Source organism: Pelodiscus sinensis, chromosome 19, assembly GCF_049634645.1.
Source record: "Pelodiscus sinensis isolate JC-2024 chromosome 19, ASM4963464v1, whole genome shotgun sequence".
Taxonomy (NCBI): Eukaryota; Metazoa; Chordata; order Testudines; family Trionychidae; genus Pelodiscus; species Pelodiscus sinensis.
In genome coordinates this window covers 12985001-13002645 of record NC_134729.1, presented here as the reverse complement: position 1 = coordinate 13002645, position 17645 = coordinate 12985001, and the positions used below count along the sequence as shown (strand labels likewise).

Below are 17645 nucleotides of genomic sequence, written 5' to 3'. Positions count from 1 at the left end.
GCTGCCTGAGCCCCCCCCCGCCCCCCCGCTGACTGGGAGCCGCTCGAAGGAAGCCCCTCTGGCTCCCCCCCAAAGCCGGAGCCCCCTCCTATGCCCCAAAGCTCCATCCTCAGCCCCGCCCTGGAGCCCCCACAATTTTCTTCCACTGGGTCACGAGGAAAAAAAAGTTTGAAACCCGCTGGCCTAGCACAGGTGAGTCCGCCCGGCCTCCATGCGCCCCACTAGGAACCCCCAGGGCTCGGCTGCATGCGGGACCGTACCAGGAGCGGCCCCGATCTTCCGAGGCACTTAAGGACCCGACTCCATTGATGTCAGGGCCAGCCTGGGCTGTGGACTCGATCGGCTGGGCTCCTCTCACCAGACCGCCTGTGCAACCAGGGCCTGAAAGGAATTCCTGCTGGAACCGGAGCTGCTCTTTGAGGCGAACACGGCAGCATGGCTCACAGCTCAGCCACCCGGGAAAGTCATTCCGGGGGTTAGTCACCTGCCCGTTACCGCCACCTGCATGAATGGGGCTGGCTTCTACTCCCCCCCGCCCCGTGGTGCCTGTCTGGCGTGGGCCGCTGGCGGGAAGAGCCTGTTTGCAATGTTTTGCCATGGGAGGGGGGTTTAACTGGTTATTCCAGGACCGCCTCCCCTGTGGGGCCAGCAGGCAGAATAACGCATCGGGTAGAGCCCATGGACCTATGAAAAGCCAGGGAGGGGAGGGCAACGCTCCCCTTTGCCCTAGAGGCAATGACACCCTGACTCGTAGTCGGGGGAAGATGCTTTCTTGGTAAATGCCCAACCCCACCGTGGCTGAGCCCTGGGCACTGGCTCTGGGGTGAATCCGGGGCCCATTCCCTCTCCTACTCCCCTTTCACCCCAGCCCCTCCCTAGATCAAGCTTCAGCTGGGCCGCAAGACTCCTAACGCTGCTGCCTCCTAGTGGCCCCCTGGGGGAAGCGCACCACTGCAAAGCCACCATGCCTAGCCCGCCGCCCCCTCGGCGCAGCTGGGCCGAGCAGCAGCCGCCGTGATGCTCACAGCTGCTCCCCGCCAGGGAGCGTTTTGTTTTCCGACGGTGCAAACACCTGCTCTGTGCGAAGAGGGGTCTCCCAAGCCAGCAGCCCAGCTGCTGGTGCTGCAAGGAAACCAATTTTGCTGTTTGATCAGGAGAGCTGTCCCAGCTGTGTGAAGCAGCCCAGGCATCATGCCAGGGGGGGGGGGGGGGGGGCACTGAAGCATCTAAGGGAGGGAGGGAAACCTCTGTCCACCGAGCTGAGAAAGGCTTTTGAAAGAGTCACAAATTTCACTTCCCAGCCACCTCCCGAGGCAGCGAGAGGGGAGGTAACGTGCCAAGGCTACGCTGCAGCCCCGCAGGGAAGCAATGGCTGGGTGATTAGGGCCCCAACTCAGCATGGGAGGGGCCCACATTCAATTTCCTGCCCTGCCTCAGACTGACCCCGGGCAATGTATTTCACCAGGCCGTGCCTCAGTCTCCCCAACCCTAAAAGAGGGGTGCAAGCGCTGCCCTGCCTCTGTGTGGGAGGAGAAACATTTTAAACGGTGAGGGGCTTGGATACTATGGGGATGGGGCCCTAACAGAGGCAGAACCGGGAGCTCTGGTTCCCCAGCACTCCTACCCTTATGTGAGGAAAGGCTTAAGGGGGGAGCAGGCTTTGCCTCAAAGAAAAACAACTGAGGGGGACTAGACCATCTCAAAGCTCTTATGAAGGGGACAGGCAGGGCTATCCCAACCCTCCCCCCGGCCTCTTCTTCAAGCCCTGACCCCCCAGCAATGCAGCCCAGGGGATACCAGATCTGGCATCAGCAGGGTTTCAATCCCTCCAGAGAAACAGGCTAGGGACACCATTTCTACCCATCCTGGCTAATAGATGAATGGAGGTTCGGTCCATCAATGGCTATCTAGCTCTTTTTTGAACACTGTTAAAGTCCTAGTCTTCACCACATCCTCTGGCAAGGAGTTCCACAGATTGACTACGTATTGAGTGAAGACAAACTTCCTTTTGTTTGTGAAGACCAGGACTTTAACAGGGTTCAAAAAAGAGCTAGAGAAATTCCTGGAGGTTGGGTCTATCAATGGCTATTAGCCAGGCTGGGCAGGGCGGGTGTCCCTAGCCTGTGTCAGAGGCTGGGAAGGGGTGAAAGGGGAGGGATCACTTGATGATTCTCTGTTCTGTGCACTCCTGCTAGGGCACCTGCATTGACACTGTCGGCAGACAGGACACTGGTCTAGATGGAGCTTTGGTCTGACCCTGTCTGGCTGTTCTTGCATTCTCTGAGGCTACGTCTAGACTGGCATGATTTTCCAGAAATGCTTTTAACGGAAAAGTTTTCCATTAAAAGCATTTTCGGAACAGAGCGTCTAGATTGGCACAGACGCTTTTCCGCAAAAGCACTTTTTGAGGAAAAGCATCTGTGGCCAATCTAGACGCGCTTTTCCACAAAAAAGCCCCAATCGCCATTTTCACGATTGGGGCTTTTTTGCGGAAAACAAATCTGAGCTGTCTACACTGGCCCTTTTACGCAAAAGTTTTGCGCAAAAGGACTTTTGCCCGAATGGGAGCAGCACAGTATTTCTGCAAGATGCACTGACAATCTTACATGAGATCGTCAGTGCTTTTGCGGAAATTCAAGCGGACAGTGAAATTCAAGCGGACAGCTGGCAAGTTTTTCCAGAAAAGCGGCTGATTTTCCGGAAAAACTGGCCAGTCTAGACACAGCCTGAGTGTACAGCGGTGGTGGGAGTGGGGTTTAGTGGTTGGAGCAGGACCAGAACTCAGGACTGGGGGTTCTATTGCCAACTCCGGAAGGGGATCTAGCGACTAGAGCAGAGAAGGTGAGGAGTTAGGACCTAGGCGCTAGTCTCAGCTCATTCCCTTTGCCTGGGTGTAGCGAGGCTGCAGATGGCTCCACGGAAGGACCGAGCAGTCGGTTACGCCCTTGCCACCCACGACTCAGTCTCCAATTTGGAAGAAAGCACAACTAGGAGCAGAGTGCAGGGCACAGGCCCCGGGAGGGAATTCTGCCTATGATAATGAATCTCACTCTTTCCTAACTAAACTGTGCTGCTCCTGGAGGTAGCATGGGCTGGGGGACAGAGGACAGGCTGTGATGTCATGAGGCCTGGGTTCCAGTTCCTGGCCTCCTGTGTGACATTGGGCAAGTCACTTCTCCTCCCCATGCCTGTTTTCCCCTCTGTAAAAGAGGGCAGTGACACGGGCTGTCTTCGGAGAGCTATTTGAGACCTACCACTGAAAAGCCCTAGTGAAGAGTGACTACATCATTGCTCGCTGCTGAAATGCAGCCACCTCTGGGCTAGAACGGGGCTGCTGTGTAACAATCCATACCAGCAGTTCAAGACATCCCCGTGGCGGGGAAGGGGTAAGCAAGACTTGACTCTTACCAGAAAAACCAGGGGTTTCTAAGGCATGTTTGTAACCAGGAGAGAACTGGCTGATGAAAGTCCCAGGTATCCAAAGCCCTCGTCAGAGCCTTTTATTTCAACATACAAGTACAGGGATTTCAGGCCACCAACTTGGAAGGGACAGAACCGGCTGTGCTGGGAGAGAAAGGAGCCTAGCGGTTACACAACTGAATGGTGGCCGGGGGGAGGAGGGGAAGAGCCTGGGGCTTTTGAGCAGGATCCTCCAATGACCTCCCTGTGCCTCTCTCAACCTCTGTGAGGTGGCCCAAGCGCAGATCTGAATGCAGCTGGGGGTGGCTGGAGAGCCCGTCCTGAGCTGGCTGGGTGTACAAGCATGGAGGGGGGGAAGCTGTCCACCCCTCTTGGCACACTTCAGGGGCTGGCCTGGCCGTGCAGTGCCCTTTTCCCTGCCGCTGACCCCCAGGTAGAATGACCAGTGGTGGGTACTTGTTGTTCCAAGAAGCACGACTAGCATTCCAGATCTGAGCTGCCACCTCCCCTGCTCAGCCCCAGTCCAGCACTCGCAGGGAACAGAATTTAAGTTCAGGACAACCATGGCTCCCAATCTGAGGATTCTAGATCGTGTACTCCCTTATGCTGCTTCCGCCCCCTCAGCTGAGGCAGGGGCAGATTCTGGGGCAGTGGTGGCAGCATCAGCAGCTTGCTTCCTGGCCTCCTCCTTCAGCTGTTTCTTCTTCAGCTTGAGTTCCTTGCGCTGTTTCTTGTCCATCTCTTGCAGCAGCTCCTGGAATTTGGTGCTGCGGGGGTCCACCTTGTGACCAAAGCGTTCCTGGACCTCAGCCAGCAGCCGCTCCTTCCGGGCCTTGTCCTCCCGCTCCTTCTCCTTGCGCGCTGCCTTTTCCCGCCGCCACTCCTCGATCATCTGTGGCATCTTGGCCATGTTGGCAGCGATCAGATTCTCTCTGCCAGCGCAAATCGGAAACAAACCGTGAGACACTCACCACGACAGGGCACAAGCGGCAGGCTCTTTGTATCTCTCCTGCCACTGCCGTTCCCAGGACTTGCCTTGGCAATTTGTATGGGTGACAGAGGTCACCTCTCCTGTGGAGTTAGTAAAATAACGTACTCCCCTTTCCTGGGGGGCGGGCCTGGGAACCTTGCTCATAAGAGCAGGGCTGGGGCATTTCCTACAGTAATGTGTTGTGGGGGGTGTCATACTCCAAATGGGGATCAATATTCCAGGACTAAGGTTAGGTTCCAGCACCCCCCCCCCCCCAGGAACTGGGTCAAGTTTTGGGCTTCCAGACACCTCCACGATGAGGTTTCTCCCCAGTGTTTCCTGTAAGCTGTGCAATTGGGCAGCTATGCCATCCAGCTGTTCAGCAGACTGCCCACTGCTAGGTTTTTGCTTCTACTGGTGGTGCACCTGATTCGGTGCACATACAAATATTCCACACATAGGTGGAAAGATTAGCAGGAATATTACCTGACCCCTCCGTGACCAGAGCTCCCCCCGCCTTGGAATGAGTCAAGTGCCAGGGCCCCCCCTCCCACCACTGTTAGGGCCCAGAGCTCGTCCCCGCTCGGTCTGGCCCCCTCCCCACCTCTCCACCCGCAGCCTCTCCTCCTCCCGCTCCTTCTTGTCCAGCGCCGCCTCCATCTCCCTCAGCCCGGGGAACCACTCCCGCTCCTCGGCCTCCATCTCCCGCAGCCGCTCGGGGCTGGGCCACAGGCGGGCCGGGTCCACGCCGGAGACGGAGCCGTGGCGCGCGAACAGCTTGGCCTCATAGGCGGGCTGCAGCTGCCACGGGGGCACGAGGGGGTCGTCGGGGTCTGGCCGGTTCACGCCGCCCCGCTGGCGCCGCGGGGGCGGCCGCGCGTGGTAGGAGCGGGCGGCCGCGGCCCGCAGCAACCCCAGCCACGCCCGCTGCATGGGCGCCGCCATCTTGGCCCGTCACGTGACCCGAGGGGGCGGGTCCTGCGAGAAAGTCGTTCGGGTTGCGTACAGACGTGTCCGCCGCCCCGCTGACCGGAAGTGGGGTGGTGGAGGGCGGAAGTTGGTGGGGGGGGAAGGGAAGAACCACCGGAAGTGGGCCTTGGGGAGCGGAAGAGTGGGTATAGGAGTCCGGAAGTGGACATGGGGAGGCCCTGTGAGGACCGGAAGTGGGGCTTTTGGGCCAGTGAGGACCGGAAGTGGAGCTAAGGTGCCACGTGCCCCAAAATGAGACGTCTCCTCATGATGCCCTGGCTCCTAACCCGGGGCTGAGCTGAGGTGCCAAACCTGGCATCCCTGAGTCAGTGTCACGTGCAAGCGACATGTGGTCAGGCCCCCCCCACGCAAGGTGGCCGCCTCTGAGCAACAAAATCCTGGGACAGGCGGGCAGAGCCTGAGCCCACGTAACCAGCCAGCTGGCAGCAGGTGCTCTGCGCCCTGACGGATTTCCCAGGTCGGCCACCACTACAAAGAGAAACCCTTGGGAAACCTGTACAGGGGCAATGAGACCAAGACTCCCCTGCCCCCCCAGGGGTAACGCTTACATCAGACCAGGGCATGGCCCTCAGAACAGGGTCCGAAAGTAGCATTGGAATGACATGCAAGCACCTAAGCAATGGAATGAGATGGTGTGCTGTCTGTCTGTGGTGCCAAGATGAAAAGCCATCCTCTTGGGGCACAGTGGTGTCAGAAGTGACAGAAACGGCATTGGAGGGACACCTTGCACCTCACAACCTGGGGGCATTTGTGCTGCAACACAGCATGGAAATGAAATAGCTCTGACATTACGGCCTCATGCCACGCCCAGATGAAATATCAGCTTGCTGGTGTCTAGTTCAAGGGTAGACACTTCACAACCCTACTAGATTGTGGCTCCCAAGAAGATGTGATCATGGCACATAGCAAGGTTGTGTTGGTAGGCTGACCCCAAGTTGCCTTGTGATGTAAGATGACAGCATATAATGCTAAAGTCTGCCGCAACACAGGATCTGAGGTACTGGTGTGCTGGAGTATCCTGGCCTCAATTTGAAGGGCTTTAACCTTTATGACCTCACAAATTGTCACCATGTGATGTCTTGTAACCTGAAGGATAAGCTGGATTCCCACCTAGCACTTGCTGTTCCTTCCATACCATTTCCTAGGTGTAGCTCCTGCCATCTCCACCAGGAAGAAACCCCCAGGCTCATCACAGCTTCTAAGGAAGTTTACCGGTAAGGCTTCTATTCTGGGGATCTCAGAAAAGTTTTGTGTTACATTTCTTCTGCCGTTACACACAGAACACACACCATCAGCGCTACACTAAAATCCTGTGTATAGCAAAATTGGTATTTCACAGTGGTAGCACAATTTTTTGAGTTTACCAAAATCTCTGAATAATCTAGTGTGGACTGTTGGGGCGTATCTACACTGGGAAACTTACCAGCACTATACAGATATAATTATACTGTTATACATCAACCCTTATCACTCCTGTTTCCAAAGTGACATAGGTAAATTGGAAAAAAACCAACCTCTTATTTAGGAATAAGAATGCCTATATGGGGAGAGCTGTCATGGTGTAGGTATAAATTAATAGATGATAAAGCCAGATTGGACCTTTGTGATCACTTTGCTTGACCTCCTGTATAACCCAGGCCACTGAACTGCCCTGAATTAATTCCTTGTTAATTTAAAGCATTCTCTTTTATAAAAACATCCAATTTGATTTAAAAATGTACAGCATTGGAGAATCCACCAAAACCCTTGGGAAGTTGTTCCAACAGTTAAAAATCCTCACTGTTAAAAATTAGCACCAAAAATTATTCTGATTTGTCTAGCTTCAACTTCCAGTTTTTGGTAGACTTTTCTTTTCTAGATTGAAGAGCCCAGTATCAAAGTTTTGTCCTCCAAGCAGATACTTGTGCACTTAAGTGCTGGTAAATTTCCTCAAGTAGATAAGCCCTTATGTTGATTACCCATCCCAGGTATTTCTTCCTTTGCTCTTCCACTTAATTTAAAGTTTTCCCCTTCCATTCCTTTTCCTTATTGTGAAACTAACAATGGAACAATAGCTTTCCCCTCCTCCCCCACACCTTCTTTTGAGCAGCCTCAGGGAAAGCTAGGGTGAGTTTTATGAGTGAGTTTTATATACATATTGGGCTGTGGGAACAATTATTTCTCCCCATAAAACCTAAAGTGACATGCAGCGGTTTGTTTGCTTTGAGCCTGATGACTTTTAATGAGACACCAGAACCGCTGTGCTGGAAGAATTGTGCCTTTCTAGGGGAGCGTAATGATCCCTGTGCTAAACTGATCCAAATTCAGACACGCCCCCCCCCCCCCCCCCCCCCCCGGTCTGTAATTAGGGTCTGATTGCCACACGGCTCCCTCCAAGTCAGTGTTAACTCATGTCAGGGATTTTTCTCGCTCTCAGTTTACTTGTAGTGGTTTTAAGTGCTGGAATTAGGTGGGGGTAGGAGTGGGCACCCGTGGTCTTTAAATATCCTGAAGCACTTTTCCTAAGGTGTTAACTCTGATGTCCTGGCCTGTATCCAGCTTTGGTAATTAAATTCTGCCTCCCTAAACTCCTCCACTGTGATTTCAGTTGCTAATGGTCTTATTTGCTTGCTGTCCTAAAATGGTGTGGGGTGTTGCTGTGCGCAGCTGCTGTGTACGGTCCCCACCAGGTGCAGCTACATTTCACAGTGGGTGAATGAGCCCTGTAGATGCAGGTTGGCACTCGGGCCAAAGGTGCCTCAGAATGACATCGTGACAACAACTGGTGGTTTCCTGGGCTTTTAGAGATGTAGCTGTCGCCCATTGGGATACCACCAGGAATTCATTGGTTCTAAGGCCAGAAGGGATCTAGTCTGCTCTCCTGTGTAACACAGGCCAGAGAGTTTCCCTGAACTCATTCCTGTTTGAGTTAGAGCATCTCCTGTGGGGGGAAAAAAAATCCAGTCTTGATTTTAAAATGGCCAGTAAGGCAATTTTAAAATCCATCGCTATCCTAGGTAAGTGGTCTTAAGGCGATAGTACTTGGATTCTTCTTTGTACCCAAAGGGCTGACAGCTTGAGCAAAAAAAGTCTCTTTGTTAGTGTAACAGTATAGGGCATATGACACATGGCAGAGCAGTTCTGATTCCATCCAGCAGAGGGCAAGAGGCTCAGAGAATGATCACCGTTGCCCCCTATTGACAGAGAGGTAGAATCTCATTAGTGACGAGAAAATGAACAATAATATCTAGATAAACTTAAAAAAACCAACAAATAGTCCAGTAGCACTTTAAAGACTAACAGAACATGTAGATGGTATCATGAGCTTTCACTTCTTCAGATGACCTGTGCAGTTATCCTGTACAGACTAACTCAGCTATCCTCTGAATAATATCTAGCTCTTCCTTACTGCTTTTCATCAGTGTAGATCTGAAAAGTACTGTGCAGTCTTGGGTACATCTACACAGCATCATTATTTTGAAATAACTAGCGTTTTTTCAAAATAACAGTCCACGTCTACACCGCAGGCAGTTATTTCAAAATAATGTCGAAATACTGTCAAGCTGGAGGACTTCTTATTCCGACTCCTATAACCCTCATTGTACGAGGAGCAAGGGAAGTCAGAGGAAGAGTGCTCTATTTTGAAATAAGTGCTGTGTAGACACTCCCAGTTTCGAAATAAGCTACACAATTGGCGTAGCTGTTAGCGTCGCTTATTTCAAGTTAAGCCCTGCTGTGTGGACGCAGCCTTTAAGTCATCGCAACACACCTGTGAAGTAGGGAAATAGTCCGACTTGTAAAGAGGCTGCATGACAGACCCAAGAAGTCTGTGACAGAGCAGGGAACCAAACCTGGCTTGCCAAAGGCCTAGGTGCCTACCCTAACCACTAGACCGCCCTATCCACCTGCTAATCAAAAGGGCAAAGACAAATATGCCACTGTCATCCCTTCATCTGGCTCAGCCTCCAGCCCCTAACCCGACATGCCCAGAGCGGTTGCCGGACGGTGGGAGTCAGGCCCACGCCGGTGCCATTTTGAGGCCACCTCATCTTTTGTTTGCTTCTTTTTCTACCCTTCAGCCGTCAGCCTCTGGCAGAGCTTTCCCACCGGCCGCGATCCAGCACCGGCTCCCCGAGTAGCGTTTGCCAACTGTAAACTGCCTTTTACTTAATTGTTTCACTGGCATCCCCTTCCCCTTCCCCCCAGAGAGGGAGCAAGCCGGGGAAGCTTAAGAGCCCCACTAATAACATAATGTTCCCTGCCGAATTGCACGTGGCGGAAGAGAATGGCGAACAAATTACTTTCTTCCCTTCTCCCTCCTTCCCTCGCTTTCCCGGGCCTCCCCTGCCCTAGCCCCCTCGAGCCAGAACACGTTAAATGAACCTCAGCTCCCCCCTTTTTTTCAAGCTAATTAAACGCCCTGGTTCAGCTGAGCAGGAGAGCGGCCGGCTGCGGCTCTCTTCTCCCTCCCAGTCCCCTTTTCGCTCGCTCTTGCACTCTTTAAGCCTATTTGTTTCCTGTCAGCGTCTGTCTTCAGAGACCCCCCTTCTCCAAAACAAGACGACATCTTAATGGCTTCTGGCACCGTCAGCCAAATAACAAAACTCACGGCAACTCTTCGCAGCCAGCCCCCCCCGCCCTCCACCTCCCGCGCTTGACAGGCATCCCCTGTGGACCGTTCTAATGGCTGTGCTCAGGCCTGCGTCATCTCCAGGCAGCCCGAGTGAGGAGTGGCAGGGCCAAGAGAGACCGATAAAAGCCACGCGGGTTGAGGCAGGGAGGGCTGGCTTGGCTCAGGTTTGGTCCTTCGTACCTGGGCCTGCCCGCCTGCTGCCGTCCCCTCGGGTCCGCTCTCTGAATCTTTCATCAGGGCCCCGGCCCCGCAAGATGAAATATTTACGAGGCCTGCGGGTTGATCCGCGGCCAAGCAGCCCCCAACAATGAGGCTGGCGCCTTTCCCCCTAATTAGAGAGCGAGCTGCTTGTCCCCGAACAGGGATTGTTTGGGGGAGAGATCTGCGTAGCTTCAGGCACGAGGGGTCAGCTCTGAGTCCCTAGCCCAGGTTTCTCCACAGCTGGAAAATCCTCCAGATGGCCTTGAGTTCTGTGGTGGGGTCACATGCGTCAAATGCTAGAACTCTGGGGACCTCCCCAGCCCGAAGCAGGGTAAGCGAATCTGTTCTAGGCCATCCCGGATCGATCTCTGGCGAAACTGATCTTAACCACTTCCTGGGACGGGCGTTCCCCAGGAAAGGGCAGAAAATAGGAGTGGGGCTGGGCTCTGGGGGCCATGTATAAAGCAGGGCGGTTGTCATGTGACGAAGGTCAAGCGTGTGACCTACAGGGAGCCGTAGCGAAGGTGAGTCAGTTGGGGGAGATCTGTGGTCAGGAAGCAGGTGCTTTGTAGGAGCCAGGAAGGGCTGTGGCCTTTGGCTTGAGACTGTGGAGTTTCTTTGGGTTGCTCCCGTGTCTGGACCTGCCCCCCCGGGCTCCCAAGGAGGAACAGAGAGGGACAGGCGGGTGCATCAGCACAGCGTGGATGTCAGGGCATGGCTGAGCTTTGCCGTTATCCGACGTATGCCCCTGATTCCGGATTCCAGTGACTTGATGTTATCTCCCATCCCTACACTCCGAATGGCAGTGTACAGGCCCTGGCTGTAGGCTTGCCCCGGAAAGGAGCTGCGGCTGATGGGAAAAATGGCTGTCTGGTTATGGGGCAGAGGAATAGGCGGTGGAAATGTAAATTGTGGCCCTTTGCAAGGCCACGGAGAATTTGCGCGCAGATAAATTCTCGCCTGGCTGAGCACCCAGGGCCCACCTCTCTGATTCGTACTGCTTCAGGAGCCATCTCTTAGAAGCATTTGCAGTAGCAGGCAGCACGGTCAGTGGTTAGAACGCTAGCTGGGGCATCGAGGCTGCTTGAGTTCTGTTCCTGACTCTCAGCGACTTTGGGCAATTGCAGCCTTTCCCTCAGCCTCAGTCTCCCCTTTGATGAAATGCGGATAACGAGCCTTCCCTCCGCTGGGGGATGAAAACCCTCCTGCAGGTGCACCCGGCTGCCCTTCTCTGGGGTGCAGCTTCCTTCGGGATGAGCCCGCCAGCTGTTCAGAGCTGCGCAGGGCGGGAAGTGAGGAGGAATGCTGGGTCCAGCGGCCATGGGGCGAGGCAGGGAAGAATTTGGCATTTCTCTTGCCAGAAGTGCCAAGGGTTTTGTACCAGTCCTGAGTGCTCGGGGCTTGATCGCGTGGGCGGACGGGCAGGCGGTGGGTGTTGGCATTAACAGCTCTGTCTCAAGCCCATGAGCAGCAGCCCTTCTGGGAATGAGGGGCCCCTGCTTCCGGCTGGCTTTATCTCCGGGGGTCTCCTCCCCTCTGCTCCTGTGTTGCTGGAACGGGGGTGGGGGGCCAGTCACTTTCATGGGGCTAGGACATGGCAGGCCCGGGGAGGCAGATGGTCGGCTCTGGCACGCTAGCCAGGACATTTGGTAACGTCGCAGACAGCACTCTGCATCCCCCCTCCCCTTCCCCTTCATCCTCCAAACATGCGGCTGCGCTCGGGCTTTGGAGCCAGGATGAGCCGTCTGGTGCCCCGAGAGAGCCCGGATCAGAGCACCTCCTGCGGCGCTCCCTGGTGAGCCAGCCGGCCCATCCTGCGTGCCCCAGCTCGGCAGGAAGCGGACAAACAGCCCGGAAGCCAGCCCTGCCGTGCCCTGGGCTGCCATCTGCAGACAGCCCGCGGCCAAAGGCGAGGCGGGGGCGGGGCGAGAGACACGGAGGGGCTGGAATTTCCTCCTTCCCTTTGTGGCTGGGAGTGTGGCCGCCACGGGGCGTTCCAGAGCTAGGAGTGCCCTCCGACTGCAAGGCAAGGTTCCTCTCCCCCACAGGGCACCAGCCCCGCCCCCCGGCCCCTCCTCTGCAGCCTTGTCAGTGGCACATTAGGGACCTTACATTTAGATGAATTAACGAATCGACTAGTCGCTAAGGGGGCCTCCTGCTGGGCTCTTGCTATAGTTCCAAAGTGGACGCCCCGCAGGGAGCGCAGAACCAGTGGGGGAGTCCCCTGCCGGCCTGGGTCGCTGTGGGGCTTCTGCTTTTGAAATGTACAAGCCCTGCTGGGGCTCTTGTACATTTCAAAAGCAGAATCGCAGCAAAGGCGGGGCGAGCGGAGACCGCTTCCTTACCTGCTTGCGCCATTTCCCGCTGTGCCTCTGCCTCCCCTGATCCCCACGGAGACGGTGCTGGGGGGAACCTGAGAGAAGCAGCAAGGGGGGGAAGTGACTAGTCGCATCATTAGTCAACTATCCGATAAACGTCTGCTTATTGGATAGTTGACTAGTCGCTTACATGCGTAGGACACACCCTGCAAGGGGAGTCCACTGGGCCCTGGTCTGGCTGGGCTCTGCTATGGTACAGGAGGACTTAGAGTCTGAGGTCAGGGTCCCCTGGTGCCAGGTGGGACGCAGGTCCCTGGCCGAGCTGAAGTTGGGCTGGACTGGAGGGGGGGTTGACCTGGTGGCCGCTCGGCTTGGGGCACCAGGTGAACTGGGTCAGTTCCAGTGGTGCGGTGCAGCTGCAGGGGAGCCCAGCGCTCACTGCCTAAGGAGGTGCAGAAGGGATTCAATTCCGGGCGGCTACTTCTCCTGCGCCCCCCGCCGCGGCTGCTCCACCACGTCCGTTTTTTGCGTGTTTGCTCAGTCAGACCCAGTGGGGGTGCATCTCCTTTGAGGTGGAAATTCCACCATCACGTGTACCCGTCGAGTGGGACCCAGGCCCTGCCTAGAAGAGCGTATTGAGTGAATAAACAAGCCATACTGCAGGAGGGGAAACTGAGGAACATGGTGAGGGGGTGACTCGCCCAAGGCCACCCAGTAAGTCAGTGGCAGAGCCAGGAATAGACACACACACACACACACACACACACACACTCACACCCCAGGCCAGGGGATCTTTCCAGGTTGTTACAAGCCCTTCACTTCCCCACAAAAACACATTGTGTTCCCCACGGTGCTTCGGTCAGGCTGTGTCCCAGTGGCAAATCACTCCTCGGCTGGAAGTGATGTCACCCCTCTAGATCCTGTGTGGCCCCCTTGCCAGGGGCGCGGGCTCCGAGCCCATGGCCCCGTGCCCGTGGCTGAGCGCAATCGCACCCCCCAGGCCGTGCCGTAAGCTCCCCTTCCTGCCAAGCCATCCAGGCCGGTGTCAAGAGGCCGCTGAACAGAGACGGCCGCAGGACCAGGGGCGCCAGGCGGTGCGTGGGAATTGGGGAGCAAACAGGATCACAGGGAACAGCGGGATGTGGTTTTATGGAGACCTGCACACACAAGAAATGCCGGGGGGAGGGGGGAGCTGGGCCAGGAGCAGCTCGTCCGGACGGCATCGCTCCATTGTCTTCGCAGCGCTGTGCGTGGGCCTGTCCCATCCAGCGAGGGCAGAGTGCGGGGAGGGGCCGAGTATCCCAGAGGCAGGGTGTGGGGGGGGGGCTTCATTTATAATGAGGCACAAGGCGATTGGAATGCGGGGGCAGCAGGGGGAGGCAGAGGATGGCAAAGTGCAGGGACAGCTTCTTCAGAGCAGCTCTGACCCTCACCCACAGCCCAGCCGAACCCCACCACCCCAGTCTTGAACCTCAGACGCAGCTCCTCACTCCCGGCCTGCAGCCCCCAGCAGCCCAGCCCTGCCCTGCCCCCCCTCGCTCTGCTGCTGCTCCTCACTCCTGGCCTGCAGCCCCCAGCAGCCCAGCCCTGCCCTGCCCCCCCTCGCTCTGCTGCTGCTCCTCACTCCTGGCCTGCAGCCCCCAGCAGCCCAGCCCTGCCCTGCCCCCCTCGCTCTGCTGCTGCTCCTCACTCCCGGCCTACAGCACTCATCAGCCATGCCCTGCCCCACCCGCCCCCCGCTCTGCCGGTGCCCCTCACTCCCGGCCTGCAGCTCCCTGCCCCCCAGCCCTGTTGGCGCCCCTCACTCCTAGCCCACAGCCCCTGCCTCCCAGCCCTGCCCCTCAGCCCTGTTGGTGCCCCTCACTCCTAGCCCACAGCTCCTGCCCCCCAGCCCTGGCCTCAGCCCTGTTGGCGCCCCTCACTCCTAGCCCACAGCCCCTGCCCCCCAGCCCTGGCCTCAGCCCTGTTGGTGCCCCTCATTCCTGGCCCACAGCCCCTGCCAGGCCAGTTCTGTCCCCAGGCCCTACCAGGACCCCTCACTCCCAGCCCACAGCCCCTGCCCCCCAGCCCTGGTCTCCTGCCTCTATCTCTATCACTGCCCTTCACGCTCTCCTATCCCTACCCCTGCCCCTCATCATTCTGTCCACGCGTGTGTCCAGTGCTGCTGCCCCTCCCCGCCCTGTGAGTGGTTACAGTGGATCTGGGGGAGCGTCTGCCTGTCTGTCAGTGTGACAGCCACGTGTCTGTCATGCAGGCTCCTGGGCTGATGGCCCCGGCCGAGCTTGGAACCAGCCTGGGAGGGGGCTGCTGGCAGAGAACGCAGGAGTAGCCGTGGCAAAGGCCACGGGGGAGTGAGGGTTGAAGGGCTCGCAGGATGGGGCAGGCAGGCAGGGGAGTCAGCGCGGAAGCCCTGGCGTCGCCGCCGCGGCCCGAGCACCCTTGGCGCTGACGTGCAGCTGGTGCCGCAGCCTTGACTGCCCAGAGGAGAGTTTTCCTGGGGCCCATCGTTCACGTCGGTCTCGCTTCTCTGCACAGCTCCCCTTCCCCGTCAGCCTCTGAGTCCCGGTCCCACTTCTCCCACGGGGGGAGGGGCACGCATGCGCCCCCCTTCCCTCCTCCCGAATCCAGTCCGAGCCCTTCTCCTCCCTAATCCGAGTGAGTGAACAGATGGGTGGAATCCTCTCCGTGGCTGGCACGGCGGCAGATGGCATTAGCTGGCACTCTGTCACCTGGGCAACTCCATCCTGCCGCGGATTCTTCTGCGAGCCAGGCCCGGCTGCCGCAGGACTCCATGCCTGCTGGGGGAAGTGGGGAGGAGGGGGAGGCCATCCACGCTGCTGTGGGGCCCATCCACAGTGGCCTGGCAGAGGGGACTCCAGGGCTCCTGTCTGGGGAGGGGGGACTGTGCCCAGGTGGCTTGGGGACACATGTAACTTCTTTTACGTGCTGGCTGGTTTGGGTTTGGTTTGGTTTGACTGGGTGAGGCAGAGATGGGCCTGATCCCTGCCCCCACTGCAGGGCAGTCGCTTGCCCAGTGCCACACTCCCAACCTGGGCTAAACCCCAATATTGCCTCTGACCCACCAGACTCCACTCCCCTGCCAGAGCTGGAAAAAGAACCAGGAGTCCTGACTCCCAGCCCGCCCCCTGCTCTGACCTCTAGTCCCCAGGCGCCTCTCAGAGCTGGAAAGACACCCCCAGCCTCCTGCTCTGAGCCCCGCACCACACGCTCTTCCAGAAGTGGCAACAGGCCCGGATTCCTGAGGCCCCATCCTGTGCTCTGAGCACAAGGCCCCTGGGAACAGAGCCCAGCCCAGCCGTCCTGAGGCCTGTTCCTCCGTGCAAGGCAGGGCCCTCTCTGAACGCTTCTCCTCTCCCCCCAGTGCCGGCCGCTGAATCTCGGCAGAGCTGGCCCGGGGACTGCTCCATATTCACAGACAAGCTGTTTGCGCCCATCTGGCGAAGTTGTAGCCTGTCTTTCTTCCTCTCAGCTCTCCCCTCCTGACAGAAATGTCTCAGGTGTCTAAATATCCCAAGCCATCTGACTGGCAGTAACCAGCCAACAGCCACTTGCTCACGGGCCCTGGCTCCTGGGCTTCAAACGGCTTCCAGACAGGGCAGCAAAATCTCACGTTACGGGGGTGGCCTCTATGCCTTCCCCAGGCCACGTGGTTGTCCCTTCCCCCGCTCCCCATCTTCTGTCAGGGGCAACCAAATCCTTCTAGTCCCATCAGGTTTGCCTGGTGATGCCTGATATCTATCTATCTATCTATCTATCTATCTATCTATCTATCTATCTATCTATCTATCTATCTATCTATCTATCTATCTATCTATCTATCTATCTATCTATCTATCTATCTATCTATCTATCTATCTATCTATCTATCTATCTATCTATCTATCTATCTATCTATCTATCTATCTATCTATCTATCTATCTATCTATCTATCTATCTATCTATCTATCTATCTATCTATCTATCTATCCCCATACACTTTCTCTCTGTGTGTCTCTCTGTCTGTCTATCTATCTATCCACACTTCTGTCTCTAAACACACACACTCCCCCAAAGTAACAACCGATATTACCCTCGCACAAAGGGCTTTGAAGCGGTTACTCCATACACAGCCCACGCGCACCAGCCAGGCAGCAACAAGCGAGTGTGTAGACATGGGGAGGCGTCCCTGGCCTGTGTCTCTCTGTTGAGTGGCCAGATAGTGCGGGTCAGACTGAAGCTGCCCATGGAGCTTGGTGACTCAGAACAGGCCCCGAGCCCCTCGAGGCAGCGGCCATGGGACACGTTGCTCCATTAATCCCTCGTAACTCTGCCCTCAGAATTCGGCTGTGCCGGGCCTGGGGTGCGAGCCCATCTGTCGGCCGTTCTTGTGACACCTCCGGGCCTGCTGCTCCCACTGGAGTCAAGGGCCCGAATTCTGTCTCTGGTGCAAATGGGGAGGGACTCTAGTGAGGGCAGTGACCAAGAGGCTGAGCTGCCTCATGGGGAGTTTTGCCAAGGGAGAAAGCTAGTGAGGCAGGATGGTGCAATGGTTAGGGGACTTACCTGAGAGGCCGCATGCCTGGATTCATTTCCTGTGGGCAAATCCCTTAATCTCGTGATCCAGCTCCTCCCAAGTCAGCGCCTGACTCCCACAGGCTGGGAGCCACTGCCTGCCCAGATCTGGAACAGACCCAGCCGTCCTGCCTGCTCAGATTTGGCGAGGGGGTACATCGAAAGGGTAGTTGCTACATTCAGTGCAGGAGGTGCTGGACTCAGATGCGGAGACAGGTGGGCTGGAAGGGCGGGGTCGGTGTCCGTGAATCCTACCCTCGCGTAGATGGTCTTAGGACACAGGCTGATCCCCACGCTGCCTGGGAAGGAATTCTCCTGCCAAGCTGCCCCAACGGGTCATGTGCCTCGGGCAGGGTTGCTGCTTTCCTCCGCAGCGTCTGGGATGGCTACTGTGGGAAGCCTGATGGTGAAAATAAACATGATGGGAGACGGCAGACTAGACTGGGGAGACCAGGCCAGCAGGATGTGGGACACTGGACAGGGGAAATCTCTCAATCTAGCCATCCCCCAACTGACTATCTATCTATCCGTCTATCCCCATACTATCCATCCATCCATCCA

At 56.7% G+C, this 17645-nt stretch overlaps 2 protein-coding genes across 2 annotated transcripts in view; one reads left to right on the top strand and one right to left on the bottom strand.

The window, feature by feature from the left end:
* Positions 1 to 3485: 3485 nt before the first annotated feature.
* Positions 3486 to 5386, bottom strand: GADD45GIP1 (GADD45G interacting protein 1). Its single transcript, XM_075902370.1, has 2 exons — positions 4995 to 5386; positions 3486 to 4352 (listed from the first exon to the last, which is right to left on the bottom strand). The coding sequence occupies exons 1-2, from the start codon at positions 5333 to 5335 to the stop codon at positions 4022 to 4024; spliced, it is 672 nt and encodes a 223-aa protein (XP_075758485.1). The 5' UTR covers positions 5336 to 5386; the 3' UTR covers positions 3486 to 4021.
* A 1065-nt stretch (positions 5387 to 6451) lies between these two features.
* The window catches only part of NFIX (nuclear factor I X), a 200999-nt gene continuing 189805 nt past the window's right edge, over positions 6452 to 17645 (top strand). The window contains exon 1 of the mRNA XM_075902367.1: positions 6452 to 6594. The gene's annotated coding sequence lies outside the window, so the exon portion shown is untranslated. The remainder of the gene's footprint in view (positions 6595 to 17645) is intronic.